The sequence below is a fragment of the Corapipo altera genome, unplaced genomic scaffold (genome assembly GCF_003945725.1).
Source record: "Corapipo altera isolate COAL_440 unplaced genomic scaffold, ASM394572v1 112, whole genome shotgun sequence".
Lineage (NCBI taxonomy): Eukaryota > Metazoa > Chordata > Aves > Passeriformes > Pipridae > Corapipo > Corapipo altera.
Window position 1 is genome coordinate 255,808 of NW_020884899.1, and position 16,631 is coordinate 272,438.

The 16,631-nt window shown below is 39.3% G+C and overlaps 1 protein-coding gene and 1 long non-coding RNA gene across 4 annotated transcripts in view; both read right to left on the reverse strand.

Moving 5' to 3' along the window:
- Positions 1–8,968, reverse strand: part of PRKACB (protein kinase cAMP-activated catalytic subunit beta) — a 76,242-nt gene extending 67,274 nt beyond the window's left edge. Inside the window, exons 1-2 of one of the 3 annotated variants that reach the window (XM_027648880.1) lie at positions 8,776–8,968; positions 6,484–6,709 (exon numbers count right to left, since the gene is read on the reverse strand). In XM_027648880.1, coding sequence (XP_027504681.1) covers position 6,484 — 1 coding nt within the window. In that variant the 5' untranslated portion in view covers positions 6,485–6,709; positions 8,776–8,968. Of the gene's footprint in view, positions 1–6,483; positions 6,722–8,775 lie in introns of those variants that run through there. The other 2 variants (XM_027648879.1, XM_027648882.1) reach the window with 2 other exon arrangements.
- On the reverse strand, positions 1,032–4,499 carry LOC113949838. The gene is made up of 2 exons (XR_003528584.1): positions 4,426–4,499; positions 1,032–1,257 (listed from the first exon to the last, which is right to left on the reverse strand). It is a non-coding gene; the product is annotated as an uncharacterized LOC113949838 (long non-coding RNA).
- Positions 8,969–16,631: the final 7,663 nt, after the last annotated feature.

Here is a 16,631-nt window from a genome sequence, read left to right on the forward strand (position 1 = left end):
CGGCCCGCCCGCGGGGCCGCGGCGGGGGCGAGCCCGCCGTGCCCAAGGTGACCCCGCCAGGCCGCGGCCCTGCGGCGCCGCCCGCCCCGCGCCCCCGAGCATCCCCGGGGACACCCGCCGGGCCCGCGCCCCGCGGGCGGACGGGAGGGAACTCGCACTTGCCGCCTGTGCACTGACTGTTTTTACGTGGCTCATCAGACTATAGAAAAAAAAACCGTAGAAAGTAAGCGGGCTGCCAGGAAAAAAAAATTTTTTTCCTCCCCCCCTTTAGCTGCCACCCATCATAAATAGCTACAGCTACGCGTTTTCAAGCGGTATTGTGACTTTCAAGTCGATGATAGCTCTCTTTATATATTTACCATATGAAACACTTTGAGCGTTTTAGCTCTGGAAGGAAATGCTTATCAAAAGAAAAAAGGCTCTATTTTATGTGAGGAGAGTGGAGAGCAGAAGTGCTAATCTTATGGATCACAAACTATATATTCTGCCAGGACAATGTATGTCATACCCATGTTTCTGGCAGCCTTCTTTCCCCAAGGCTGCAGGAATTGCTGTGGCAGCAGCCGTCCTGGCTATCATCCTTCACAGAGGGGCTATCAAAATCCTCTCCCAACACCGTGGGCTGTGTGCCTGTGAAGCACATGCTGTCACAGCCCAATACTGAATTTCCTTATTCTCTAAGACAGGATTTTATACATTAATGCCCACTAAAGCACATACTTCCAGGAACCTTCCAGTCTCCTGAGACTGTGCAGTGGAGTACATTGTATGTGAACACTGGGCAGATTTAGCCAGCGTGTGGCTCTACCTTGACAGTTGTACAAACTGCCTGGATTATACAGCTGCGAAGTTTTGGGAACACTAACCAGAATTATCTTGGTGTTTTGTAAGTTGAGGTTTGATCAATGAACTTTTCAGTTAAGGGACTTTCTCTTGATTTTCTTCACCTTTACACTTGCATTATCCTGATCTGTGTGAAACTACTTGCTTCAGGGGAGTACGTGTGCTTCTATGATTAAAGAAGCAGTCTCTGAGGAAGCCAGGTCTTTATTGCTTTGAAGATCAGAAAGAAGATGTAGACATGGTGAGGAAATAACCTGCAAACCATTGGAGGCGGTGAAGCTGCTAATGTTGAAGAGAGCTGTCTCATTTTGCCAAAGCTGGAATCTGTGTGTTCTTTAGGCACTTACCCAGAGGTTCAGTGATTAACTGGTAATTCACTGCCAAGCAAAGGCATGTAGTTTGCAACGGCCAGATCTGTACCAGGAGGAGAAGTTAAGCATGGGAAAAGGAGAGGATACTTTTGTCATCTATCATCTTGATCACTCATACAAGGACAAAAACCAGAAATCTGAGATGCTGTAGTGTTTAAATAAATATCCGAAGATGCTATCTCAGAGAGGTGAAGATCTTATCCCAGTTTTAAACATTTTCCCCGCTCCAGCCATCATCATTTTCATTTTGGCCAGATTGAGTCTGAGTCAGCTGATTTTCATCCAGGTGCTGACAGGCATTTTGATATCCTTGAGAAGACAGCAGCAGCATCACTAACAAATGAGATGTGCTGCAGCCTCTTTAGCATATTCTTGTCTTTACAGCTCATCCCTTCGCTAGCCAATTATGGCTCCCTTGTGGGAATCCACCGAGGTCCAATAGTCATTACTGCCCTTTGGGATTTAGTGGACAAGGATCAGTTGGTCATTGCATGTACTCCAGCAAAATCCTACATGTACACATCCAGCACCACATACACATGTGCACCAGTGCAATGACACTGGTTCTTAAGTAAGCACGTGCTCTGAATGCACATGGAGCACTGATGGATTTGCATAAATGCTTATACCCAAGCACCCTCCTAATCAGAAACATAACAAATATAAGTCAACTGTGCTGTGAAACAATAAATGAACCATTTCCACGGTCCTGGCATTACACATCTCGGCAAAGATAACAGAAACAAGGAATTAGGGCTGGACATTTGTATTCTCATTCACACCACTTAGACAAATGCTGTATTAACAAGTTAATACTCATTGATTGCAGAGCATACTAATGGAGTATAGATTACGTATATATATTTACTTAGCATTCAGACTGTCAACTCTTATTCTAGCCCTAATCTTCAGTTGCCTTAATTTTCTTATATAAAATCCTTTTATGCTGAAATCTCTCATATCACTGCTCGTACAAAAGTAGTTTGTCTTCTTACTTTCCAGACAATTGATTAAAAAATCAAATAATGCAAATATGAAAAATGTTTTCTTTGTTAAAATATTTCACTGAGAGTGCAATCTAAAAAAATTCAAATTCCATTTGTTTTGCTGCTCTGTATGAGATTTTAAAAAATATACTCAGCTCAGCAGTTTTACAACTCTGTGCATTTAATGATGGAGTTTCAGTGACTCTCAGCAGGTTTTCATCCACTTTTCTATATATTTGTGGGAACCAACAATATCAGTTAGGAATATCCTAGTAAGACCAGTCTTTTTCTCTGATAAAACTGAAAGCTCTGTAGCAGATGTATAGTTCCCTCATGAAACTCGCATATTTTACTCTACATAGACTTAGAACTAAAAATGAGAGGATCATTTCAGGACAGAAAAGATAAGTTTCTGCTAGATCAAAGACTCTCACGTGCTTTTAATAGAAATCACCTGTTCCTATGGTAATGACTTCTGGAGCCACATATCATTTCACTCCATAATAATTCTGATTTCTAGATGAGATAGCAGCATTTCTGTAGCAACTACAGCAGTTGTTTTCAATACACATTTGAAACAAGTCACTAAATTTAAATCATTACGCATCTTCTTTTTCTTCTCTGGCATTTAAGGTGTGCCTGCATTGCAAGGGATTGGCATATACAGATTGATGGGTTTGCCCATCTGTACTAATAATTCTTACCCTGAGGGCGTAGGCTCTGCTCAGGTTATGAATACGTACCTGCCTTAGTTGTAATTCTCTTTTTATGGCCAGCCTGCCTTACCATTGCAGCAGTGCCTGTAAACTGCAGGGTTTGAATACCATTAGACTGCTCTTCCCCAAATCCCACATTTCTGCATTTTTGAATACCCCTAGGAGCCTCCTTCTCTGTTCCTAAACAGACTGATATATCTGGCATTTAACTCTTTGTTTTCCTTTCGGGTTGTTCCAGGCTCCTGGCACATTTCCCACTCTCAGCTCACCCCTGCTCTGCCAGCGTGGGATGTTTTTCTAGCAGGTTGCTAACGTGCCAAGAAGCATATGTATCTCTTTGTGAATATGGAAGATATTTTTCCAAATTTTACAGCTTCTGACCCAGAAACAGGAATATTCATCACTGCAGCATAATTTCAGATCTGCCAAGAATATATCAATTATGTCATGTAGGCGTGCTAAGGGAAAGGATGAAAGCAGGAGTACAGCGATTTCCCCTGCTCCCTGCACCAGCTACACAGGCAGCAACAAACCACAGCCTTGGGCAGGTCAGGCCGAATCCATTGATGCCAAATTCAGTCCTGTTGAGGACCCACCCGCTCAGAGAGGAGTAAAAGGTCTTACATGGCTTTTCCACAATATCTGAGATTGTCAGCCCCTGAATCCACGATGAAATTAAAGCAGCTTGGCCAAGAACTTTCTCTGCCAGATCTGAAAAATGTTCTTCAATGCCCTTCAGCTGGGAATCCAAATGGAATCTGGAGCCTCAGGAAAGTGTTCCAAACACCATAATTTTGAGGGACATTTTGGTTCAAAGGAGGGAGTCTTAATTAAGGGCAACTCGGGCTTCCTTCAGTATGGCTAGGTACACTTAGAGTAAAAAGCTCCAAAGGAAGTTTACACCAGCAGCCAACACCTCACTACTGCCACCCTTCCGTCTTGGCTTGGGATGTTTCCCAAATGTTTCCCAAGATAGCCAGTGGTCAAAAACACCCCACGTAAATATAAAAGCAAGGGATTTATATATTACCTTATTGATTTTTAACTACAGTTCACCACAAACCTCTCAAGAGCCCTAAAGTTGCAAGGTGGGTTTTTTTCCTGATGTTTTCAACTTATTTAAAGAAACTGGTACTATGCTTTTGCCGTCAGTATTGCCCCTTGACAAGAGAGCATTTTATCAAATTTTCTGTGGATAGTGACTACATATTCAGTCATAGGAGGTGGCAGGTGCTGTCTTATGATGAACGTCCTGCTGAGTACACGTGTTTTTTTCAGAGATAAACTGCAGCCGTCCTTAGTGGGCAAGTGCAGCTGCTCAGTTCTCGGCCTTTATCTCCCACCATCATTGGGCTCAGTGGGTGTAGTCTCTCCATATCAGCCAAGCAGCACTTTGGTCAGTTGCTTGTAACTGTTCTGCAGATTATTCCATATTTGTAGAAGATACTGCCTGCAAATTTGTGATTCAGAAGAAATTCCTAATTACTGTTACAGAAAATTCATACTGACCTGTCTCTGTAACTGGCTTTGTGATCATTTTGTGGGTATCTGGCTGGCATCAGGCTCATTTAAAAAATTTCCTTATTTGCATCAAGAGAAGTCAATGATCTTAAAGGCCTTTTTCTGACCTAAATAATTCTATGATTCTGTAAGTCCTTTGCTGTTCTACACGGGTGTTCCAGGTTTTTTAAGTCCATGATAGATTGCTCAGCCTAAGAAAAGCAACATATTTTATGTTATCTTGATTTGCTGCACTTCTGAAAAATTGATTTTGTACATATTGAGTAGAGGAAAACAAACAAACAAACAAATGCACATTTTGTCTTGTATTTTTAGTAGTTTAGCAATATATTTGTTTTGCTGCACGTGAACTATAGATGGAATGAAACATAAATCAAAATTGATGATATAGTTGTCTGACATTAGATTCTCGTTTAGTCACAGAGATTTGAATAGAAATTTGACTTCTTGTCTAGTCAAAGTTATTTTAAAATGCATAGCTCTTAAAAAACCTGTATAGTAAACCAGTTTCAGGGTAGTTGACTTAATTATCTGCATGCTTACCATAATTGAGAGGTGACCAATATTTTACTGATGACTGTTTGTTCTTACTGTATATTGAGACTCTGAATCACTTACCTTCTATGGAATAAAGAAGATTAGAAACAAAAGTAGTGGTGTTTTTTAATTTATCTTCTTATGTCTTTCTACAGAGATCTCCAAGTTAATTACAGCTGTTAATTTAAAGTAGACTAAGCTGTGTTAAATGCCTCAGTATCTATTTTTCTTCAGAATTAAAAATGACCTTAATTCAATGTAGCCTACCTCACTTTGGAAGTGAAATAAGCTAGGTTAACTGAAGGTCATTTTAATTCTAACTAAGAGAGTTCACACAAAGAGTTCACCAAGTTTTGTACATATTCTGCACCCAATAAGTGAGTAATGATGAGGAACTAGTAGTCACATATCTAAATCTAAGCTTTATTGTATTCTGCTCAAATGCATGTCCTGTAAATTGTGTCCCACTGTCACATATCACAGTATTGGGTAAAGAAGTCTAGCTAAAAAGGTTCTTAATGTGTAACCAGCTCTTCTGCTGTAGTATCTTTAGTAGTGCCATCTAAAAATAGGAAAACAGTCTAAGATGGTTTTCCTGGTTTATTATTTGTTTCTAGAAGCATATTTTTAAAACAGAAAAAAAAATCACTTTCATAAACCTTTAATTTTACCCACTTGTCTTTCTACAGCCTGTTGATTTTCTCTTAGCACAGTTGTAGAAACTGGGAGTTGGGCACATATGCCTAACTGGAGGTAGTATGTCCCATTTGCTCTCATCTTTTGCTGCAAGTGTGTTCTATTCCAAAGAAAACAGTCATCCAAGGCAGCAACGTGCAGTTTGTTCATGGTTCAGACCTCTGGCACTTACAGTCAAATTAATACAAGCTTTTGCTTTTCAGCATCCTCCATCCACTTTAGTTGTGTTGTTATTCCCTGATTATGATTTCAAGATCTGTGTGCTTTTCTGCCTCTAACATCTCTGTCTTACAGTATTTTGAGCTCTTGGCAATATCTAAGGTTTCAGAGCACTGTCCAGTCCAGCACTTATTCAAGTACTAGTATCTTGGCAGATTCTAAATTCCTTCATCCGGAGTCTGCTTCTCCCAGGAGTCTATTTCTGTATTATTTGCTCCACTTTCTGTTGAAAACCAGTGGCTTTTTAAAGTTTTAAGGGTTTTTTTAGCAATGTTTTAATCTACAAATCCTCACCAGATCTCCCCCCAAGGCAGGCTAATGTCATGCTTTATCGTACACCTCTAGCAGATAAAATTGTCACCCCAATCTTATAACGTACAAGATAGTTTTAAACCTTCAGGATCAAAGCATATAACATTTATATGCTTTATTTTTATTTAGACTGCAATACCCCTCATTTTTTTGTAACAGCCTCATGAATATCCTCCTTCTCTTGGGTTTTTGAGAATTGTTAAATACACCAAATGCGTCAGCGCTTGCTGTTTTCCAAAGGGAAACCTCCTTCTGATAGACTTGCTTTTAAAAAACACTTACTGCTTTCAGATGTACACTGAAGTTCTTGCTTCTTTTCCAGTAGTTTCTGGTATTTCCAGAGTTTGAGCTTTTCAATGCTTCAATTTCTTCTCAGTGTCTTTTTTTGATTTCTTTTTACTGCTAGTGCCATGAGTGAGGAGTCGTTCCAGGCTCAGAGGGTTTCAGTAGATGTTCTTTAATCACATGTGTCTGCAGTGCCTTTTCCTCACACTTTTAAACCAGAAAGCTAAATCTCAAAAAGAACATTTAGACCAGTAACCTTTCATTAGGAGAAATAATAAGAAAAAAATTATAGTATCATATTCATAGGTGTGAATCTATTGAAAACCAGTACTGAAAACAGCAAAAGCCACTTTGCATATGAAAAAAGCAGCCAATAAACCAGTCTATGAAGTTTATTTACTATTTTTAGATTGCTTTTGGCTTATGTTTGACTGACAAAGCTAGAAGAAATATCTATGGTGCTAGCCAAGTAGAACATATTAATCCTCATTAGCATAAAGAAGTGATTATTTCAAGTAGTTGTAATGTAAATGTCAATGTAAAAGCTTTTTCCTCTTGGCTCCACAGTCTAGGAAGCCATTGGCAGAATGTGCTTTGATATGGGTAGATATTCTGCATATTTGATAGATGCATGACTGATTCACCAAGAAAGGGAAGTTGAATGTTTTGAAGCATTTTTTTAATCTCATGAAACAGAGAACTTTGACTTCCATTTGCATTTAGTCCAAGCCAGATTTTCTTTTAGCTCAGTTTCACATCTGAAATGCTGAGGTAATTTTCTCATAATAGTTGAAATAAATGTAGAGTTTCCAGTGAAACTTTTATTGGTTTAATCCATATTAAAAGATGGTAACCATGTGAAATACAGTTTTTGCACATGGTATTTTGCAACTGGTATTAAGTAGTCTGATTTTAATAATTACATTTACAAGAAAGAGTTCCATTCCATTTTGTGCAAAGAGTAGATCCACTCCCAAGTAATATATTAAGACCAGTAAATGTATACATATAAAAATTATCCTCAAGAATTTCTCATTTCCAATGCTGTAATTTCTTCTGAATAATTTCAGGTAAAAAAAAATCAATCAGGGCCCCTAACAGAGGATGTATAGAAATCTAACTGCCTTAGAGGTAACGTCTGCACTTATTTGTTATGCTCAGGTGCAACATTTTAACTCAGAGGTGATGGGATTTTATGTGTAGATCACTTGAAATAGCTGCTTTTTTGTCCTTTGATATCTCTCCTCAGAAATCTTCCCTTCAGTCTACTTTATCACAGTAAAAGTTATCCTGTGATTTAAACATAATTTTTTTGTTCCTCCTAGTTTTACTTCTTTATATTGCTAAAAAAAAATTTCCATTCCTCCCCAAGAAATGTCCTTTTTTGTACCCCAAAGACTTAATATGCCTTTAGTCTTACACTCTGCTTTCCCCCCTTTTCTATCCCTTTTGCCCACCTTCATTCTCTCTCCCACTCTCTTCCATTTACTTGCTCTTTCCCTTTACTGTACTGCAGATTTACTACCAGAATTGCTATTTTGTAAGAGGAGTTCACAAACCAATGGCATTCAGCAGCACAGTGTTCAGCATCCCTGCCTCCTCCAAATATTTGGTGCATTAGATCTTATTTTCACTACTAGTGTTGAACAAAGATGCAGGCATGTCTAAATCAGCCAGAGCCCTTCCTGGTCATCGGTGAAAAGACAAGGCAGGTTTCTGATCCCCTGGCACACACAAGCAGAGGCCAAGGCCATAAAAGCCATTGCTGAGGAGAAACTATTTTTGCGAAGTGTCAAATGGAATCTTGATTTCTTCATACTCCAGTGGAGTTTGGCCATCAGGGACACCAGGATGTCACCTGCAACACTGGCCCTGGGTAGGTTTTCAGGTTTTGTGCCTGTTACTCCTCATAAACTAGCTCAAAGAAAATACCTTTGTTGCATCCTCTCTTTCATGGTTTTCATAAAAATTTCATCAATTTATTGAAGAGACAAGAGTATAATTAGCCATATCCACTCCATCAAAGTTAGCATGGCATGGTATATTGAATGAGCACAAAAGACATGTTAGAAATGGTTCTCTTAGGTAAATAATTTATTCCTGTAATATCTTGGAAATGCTAAATCCAGGCTGCAATTGCTCTCCTTCAGTTTAAAACACTTCCCCTATGGAGAACGAGGGAAGGATTTTTTTTTCTATTTGCTGGCTTTTTGAAGGGGGAGCTAAATAGTTTATATATTGATACTTTAACATGCAAACATTAATAACATAATCAATACCAATACTTACCATTTATGCAGTGCTTTTTCATCCACAAATCTCAGGGTTAGACAGTCAGGTGAAGCAAGAGACTTCTGAAAGTTGCAGTGGTGTTGGAGAGCAGCAATCCAATGGTAGCTGGGATCTCAAGGGACGAGGGAGGAGAAAGGCTGGAGGAGGTTCAGGCAGAGCAGCAGGATCCCTTGGAGAGGGAAGCTTCCCCCTGCCATGGAGAAGAGAGCATGGTAAAGGAAAGAAATACTGCAAGACAGAAGAGAAGGAGGTTTGAAAATAGTAGAGAGAGGAAAATGAACCCAGGAGAATTGGAGCACATGCAAGTGCAGAAGAAAGAAGAACAGATAAAATAGTAATGGAGTTAATAGAAATAATAGTAATAGAAATAATAGAGTAATAGAAATAATAGTTCATGCAACAGGAAAATATGCAATATGGTCTTTTAAGAAAGAAAATAGGAGGAGATGATAACCTATCTCATTTGGAGAGAAAAGGTGCTGCTTATGACTGGAGAACCTGTGATTTTGTTACACCCTGGACGATGCACGCACAGTCCGGGTTCATCCCTGCCTGTGTCTGCTCCATGGGTGGTGCTGTCTTTTCCCTGATGGCTCTGAGTGGAGTAATTTGCAGACTTCTGGTCCAGATGCAGTCTTTTAATATATGTTTGGACAGCTGCATCACAATGGGGGCCTAATTTTGAATGGGGTCTCTGTTTTCTACCATAATTGAAATAATAAATCATAATCACTCAATAATGTTGTCACTATCACTTCTTGGACATAAAAATCCAAAGAGATCATAAGAAAACATAAATTATATTAATATTATCTATTATATTAAAAAGACCTACAATCCATATTCTGAAGCAAAACTCCCCATGTCTGTGTAAAGTACAATTGTAGTAGTCTTTTGTTTGTTTGCTACAACAAGCAGTTGTAGCAAAGGATTTGCTAAAGATTTGCAGGATTCTCCTCCCCCGGGGCTGCGTTCCTCCATGGGCAGGGCACTCTGCAGAGTTCCCTTCCCTGGGATTTTGGAGACTATAGCACAGTCAGGGCAGGCCCCTTTAAATCTCTTTGTTTTATCTGGTTGCCCAGGACAACCCCTGCAAACATCAGTGGAACAACTCGTGGTCTTCAAAAAGCCGGGACCTTGAGGAAAAGCTGGGTCGTGTGGGGACAGAGAGATCCCGTGTAACCACACCTGTATGAGCAGCACACGTTTTTGCACAGACTTATTTTGCACATTTCTTTTTGAATTATTTTTGCTTTTACTGTCAGTTTTAATTTGTGATATATGGCAAAAATAAAACTGTTTTTCTGGCGGCAGCTTTTTTTCTTGTTTTGTGCATTGCTTTCTGTGGTGATATAAATATTTATTGATTAAATATTTATATAAAACAAAAAAAGAATATCAGAAAGAATACTTTGACTATACAAAAGTCAAAACTCAACTTATAATTTTATTTTGATAATGTTGTTTTTATTGTGCCTTTTGAGGTGGCTGAGAAAGCTGAAAAGTCTATTAGAAAGCTAATTAAAAATACTAGGGAAATTCAAATAAGAGTGAAAATGGTAGCCTTTGCAATGAGTTGCCATTAGACGTAACAAATAGAGGGGTTAAATATTTGCTAGCTCATAAATATTTCAAAGCTTACTCTTACTGATATGAAACAGCAAGTTCTATCTTATACAGAATTCTGAAAAAATAAAAAAAAAATGAAAACAACAAAACAATCTGGCAGTTCTGTGTCCCTGATACTTCAGAATCACTTTTTTCCCCCCAGATAATGTTTTAAAATGAGATTAAAAGTTTATCTAGTTTGCCTCCTCTCCTGGCAGTGTTTCAATACAAGTTGCTTTAGAAAACTATTAGTACTACTGCTGTATGTTTTGTTAAAACTAGTAATATAATGTTAGTATGTTACTGTTTTCCAGATTTAAAATATTATATTCTTCCTATATATCCCTCCCTTCCACTGCTGTCTATAAAATAATTGCTATCTGTGGGAAATATATAGACAGGTGAACTTGGTCACAGATGAAAACAAATTAATTTTGAACTCCATTTTATGTCTCTAATATTTAAGATTAAAATCTCCATTTAGGTTGCGTTAATATTGTAGCTCTATAACTTGTATTTGATATAAAAATACACCTCTCAAAATTTAGTTATGAAAAAACATATTATTTCATATGTAAAACCCGTGGTTCTGTGATTAGATGATGAAAAAAGTCTGAAGCAGTAACTTTATTAGACTAACTGGATCTCACAAATGAGTATTAAGCTATTTGGGAGTTTTGGTTGAATCCTGTGAATGTCATTCTTCCCTTCATTTTTCTGAGAGAGGAAAAGGCAGTTAAAGCAATTCTTGCTTATGTAATCAAAATTCATGTCATCTTAAGTCTTACATAGCCTTTCAAACAAGAACAAAGTAACCAGAATATATAAATGAGTCAAAACAGGGTAAAACGCAGAATAATTAAACTGAATGTGAATTTAAATCCTGTGTAACTGTGGTTGGAACTTTGAATGGTAAAATCTTCCTGGAGCTGCAGATTTCAGTGCATTTTTTATAAAATGTGAAGTGTCATTTCTCTTCTACAAACTGTGCTGAAGGAGACTTTTTTTAGTCTGACATAGGAATAGGATGGGACTTGGATTGTAGCAAACTCATAATCTGCCACTGTCTGCTCTGGATCATCAGCTGAAAAACTCTTTTATTAACAGAAGCACTGTGCTTTAAAGAAATAAGGGTTAATATCAGGCTATCTGTTCTACATTTGCATCCTACTCATTATCTTAAAAGGGGATAAAACAGCTTTCCAGACATGAGCTATTTTTTGCATGGAAATTCACATACACTCAGTGAGATAATTTCACAGTGTGCTATTCCACAAGTCCTCACCCCACACATTTCAGTTGATTTTATAGTCTCTGTTAATAGTTCCTGTTGGTGAATGCTACACGAGAGAGACAAATTTTCAGTCTGTAAAAGTTACAGGAAAAGAGCAAATAGAGATTGTTCAGTCTGTACAAAATGTTACCTATGTCAAGGTATTCTTAGCTGTCCTGCAAGTTAACCCCCATGTTGTTTATATTTTCTAGAACCAGAAATTCCTGTTGTAACTAGCAAGCAAGATTTGATTGAAAGGGTAAACAAATCTCTATTGCTGATCAGAGAAGTTCCTTCTACACTCCGAATTAAATCTCATATGCCTATCCAGAGAAATATTGTTAAGCTAGTATGAGATATGCAGTCCAAAAGTTCCTTGTGAAAGATAACACAAAAGAAAAAATCCTACAATCTGTTTGACATCAAATCAAAGCAAATCAAATCAATAAATAAAATTCCAGGTTCCTCCAAAGCCTGTTATATCAGGGCAGTGAGGGTACTAATAAATCTCCTGGCCCTGATGAGCCTCAGCTGGAAGTTCCCCAAACCCATGGGCTCAGAAGCTCTATTTCAGTTCAGCCCTGAGTTCTCAGCTCTTGGAGCTCCACTAGAGGAGTGCTGATTGTCTCTATGGTCACAACGTGGCTGTGGCTTGTGTAGCTCCTCAGCTTAGATTTAGTCCTGCCTCGTTGTTGTGGATCTGCCCGGGAATTGCTGGACCTTATCCTTGCCTGCTGACTGACTTCCTGGCCTGACCTTGGATCTGCCTCATCGCTGTGATGCTGCCTTATGATACAGGTTCTTGCTTGAATCTGCCCACCATCTCCAGATATAAATTTCCACTTTCCTTCAACTGATGTCTCATTTGATCAGTGGAAATACTTCTTTTTGTCTTTACTGGCTTGATGGCTGCTCAGCAAAAAGAAATGCCTCTCCAAACTGCTGAAGTTCTGGGAGTCTTCCTTTCTTAAACAGGGGCAGACAGCAGATGGGAACTTGAAGATATTTGAAAAAGAACCTCCAAGCTTTGATTACTAAACAGATAAAGATGCTCTGAAATGATATTTTGTGTGGTTAAAAACAGATGTGTTCCTATCTTAAAACTGCTCAAAAACATGCCCTGAACCAAAGGGGCCTCGTTAAGTTGAGAGTTAACTGCCTGTAGTCTGTGGATACCCTTGGTGTTATGGTATCTGCTTACACCAGTACTGAGCTTCACCCAGAGCATGTTTGGAGTGATGAGGACTATAAAAAGTTATTGTACATGAGATGCTATGCTATGTCAATATCGTAATGCTATAGCTTGTAAATTCACATTGATCTGCACAATAAAAGATGCTTACAGCAGTCATGAACTCAATCAAGTGCGTGTTTGCTGATACATAAAAAAATAACAAGCCATCTTGCTGGGCATTTGATTTCCAGGAGATAATCCCAGACAGTACTCTGAAGATTAGAGAGAGAGGAGATAAGAAGCTGTGACAGGCTGGCAGTATCGGCCTGAAACACCATCCCCTATTAGCAGGTGTTGGTGCTGCCGGGAAGCTGTTGCATGGATTTTGCTAACACACTGAGCAGATGGCTTATAAAAAAAATGGGTGGTGCTTTTTGAAGCAAAAATTTTGTAGGGGCTGAGAAATCTTGTAGCAAGAATCCCAAGGGAATATATAGCATAGGGAGGGAAGTTGAGCCGAACTTGTTTCTTCATTGGTAATGTTTTCTAGTCTGACACTAGAAAATGGGTGGTTTAGGACAGCACAGACTGTGTTTGGACATGGCTTTATAGCAAGTGGGAAAATGCACCTGTTTAGAAAAGCATAATGATCTACTTAGTAAATATATTCTAAGATGAATGTTGTGCAAACAGATGAAAACACAGTGGGAATAGCTATTATTCCTATTATACAGCTACATTCTGGTTCTGTTTCAAAGCTTTTGAACTTCATGATTGTTACATTTAATGTTTTGAAACCCTTTTTGGCATTTGCCAGTGCTAACAGTTGCACAAACATGGAACATGTTTCAACAGCAGAGGTAAAGTGCAACTTCAGCTTTTCTGGATCATATCAGACTGTGAATCCTACTGCAACTCTGCAAGCTGATGGCTGACTGGGCAGGAGAATTAGGTTTGCATTTCAAAGCCTATTTTGTGACTTCGTTCAAAGACCAGTGATCTTCAGAGAATTTAATTATCCTCTTTGTAATTTGAAGACATTGTATTTACTGGATTTGAGATGGATCACATATACACAGCATTACAGAGCTCATAATTATTCAGGAGCTATGTTAGTAGTAATAGGAAAGGTGAAATAGGAACTATGCTCACATAAATCATCAAGCTTTCTCTCAAAGATAGAATTGATCCAATTGCCCCTACAATTCTTCTACTGGGACAACTAAATTAATACAGGAACCCATGATTCCTGGATGGAAAAATAGGAAAAAACTCAGAAAATTCATAGAAATATGTAGATTTCTGAGAAAGCACATTCTTCCCGATCTCTGGTTTTCTGTTTTGCCAGTGTTTGTTTATTTGTGAAATTCATAAGATAATCTTCACACCATACAAAAGGTATTTTTATTACTAGTTCTATTTACAGTAATTATCTAGGCACATCTGTTCTCAAGTGCATCAATGTTCAATATTTAAAATAGCTTAATACTAAAAATAAAACTCTAATGATCCTAATTAAGCATCTGTGTATTTAATACCCCGCTTTTGTTTCTTACTACATTTTGTTAGCTCTAATGTTTCCACATGGAGGTAAGAGTACCATCTACTTTCAGAGTGATTCAGAATGCAGATCGCATTAATGAGAGTAAATCTGATCTGCTTCTGGGAAACAACAAACGTTCTAAAAGCACATTCTGGGAGAGATTAATGCCTCCCAGGAAAGGAGATGAGAAAAAGGGTCTGTGCTGTCAGGCTCTGGCCTTTGCTGGGAGGCTGCTCATAGGCTGTGATTTCCCACTGACTTGCTGCTGAGCTCTTTGGGCTGGAAGTCAGGTTAGAGAAGACTGAAGTTCTCTATCAACCTGCACCTATCCCCACATCACCATTGGTGAATCAGAGCTCAAATCAGTCCAGCAGCTGAATTACCTGGGCAGCCTCATCTCCTCAGATGGTGAGATTGACAGGGAGATAGACAACAGGTTAGCAAAGGCATAGAGAGCTTTTGGAAAACTCCATAAAAGAGTTTGGTGCAATAAACACCTGAAGAAAAGCACCAAGATCAGTGTTTACAGAGCCATAGTGCTGTCTGCTCTCTCATATGGATCTGAATCATGGGTCATCTACCGCCACCACCTGCGACTCCTCGAACGCTTCCATCAACGCTGCCTCCGTTCAATCCTAAACATCCACTGGGCAGATTATGGGACCAATCCATCTGTTCTAGAACAGGCACAGTCACAAGCATTGAGGCCATGTTGCTGAGAACACAGCTGTGCTGGGCAGGGCACGTCTCCAGGATGAAGGACCAACCACCGCCTCCCTAAGATCTTGCTTTATGGGGAACTTGCCACCGGCTGCTGCAAGAGAGGAGCCCCAAAGAGGAGATACAAGGACTCCCTGAAACAACATCTCAGCCTTGGCCACATTGATCACCAGAACTGGTCTACTCTGGCCTCCAGTCGGGAGCTCTGCAGACACCCCATCTATAACGCTGCTGATGCCTTTGAGAAAGCAGCAGGATCACCCTTGAGGAGAAAAGACAGCGCAGAAAGAATCGTGTCCTGCAGAATTTCCCACCTCAGGAGTCTTTCTGCTGTGCCTTTTACAACTGAACATGCCTGTCTCATATTGGCCTTTTTAGCCACCAGTGTGTTTGTAACAAACGTGGGTAGAGCCCTTCCCAAATCTTCGTTGGTGAAGCCTGGCCATGATTTGTGATTTGATTTGGTATTGCTACCAGCTCTCCTCAGGAAAGGGGAAGCATTAGCTGCACTTTGGAAGGCAGGTTGTTAGGAAAAGCCTCCCAGAAGCAGAGCAGGGCACAATTGTATTGTCAGGCTCCAGGTTTGTCTGCAAAGAATAAAGCAACAGCTGGGTACAGTCTCTCACCATAAACTCGCATTTGTGATTTGCTGCTCTTTCCAATATAAAATATAAATAGCTCAGCAGAGGTGTGCACCTCACTTGAGGGTGTAGAGACCCGATTTAGGGTATGGAATATGGACATACAGCTAAAACAAAGCAGGCAGAATATGCTGTAGGCCCAAAGCAAACTTTGCCCCAGAGATAACATGTAATGCGTGTAAACCTTGTAAATGGCTTCATCTGCAGTCGGTGGCAGCATTCCAGGTGACTAACGGAAAGAGAACCAAACCTTTCCTAGGAGCATCCTGTAACACAGCTTCTTCACAGCTGTGAGAAAAACAATGAATGCTTTCATGGGGATGAGCTTAGGTCCCATTGCTTTAGCATGGGATTTCTGTCGTTAAAATTTAGATCTGTTACTACAAACACTTACCTACACAAAAAGGTTAGACTGGAATTGATTTTAAAGTGAGGAATGTGTGATGTAAGAACGTAATAGCACAAATAAATTAAGTTAATTAATTGGTAAAACAGAAGAAAACTCAAGCATTAGCAACCAGAAGAAGTCAATAAAAGCGTACAGCTGGTTCCACGGCAAACATAATTCAGCCTAAATCAAATGCTGCCACAGTGACTTCCATACTTGTGAATCAGGCTCCTAACCGTGATAAACAGAGGATACCACATAACCTATTGAGATAATGGACTAAATTTCAGTTGGGCTTCTATTATTTATTCTTAAAAATTTTTCGAAGTTATTTATGCTTTTGTTAAATTTTTAAAAAATTTTATTTGTCAAATGTTTCTCTATTTTTTAATCGTTAATGCCTTTATCTGATTAGGTCCCGTGCCTTATGCGAGGATGCAAAGTGTGTCAGGAGAAGCCCGAAATGGCTCTTTCAGAGTGGCAAACAGCGGGCTGTGCAAACGGGA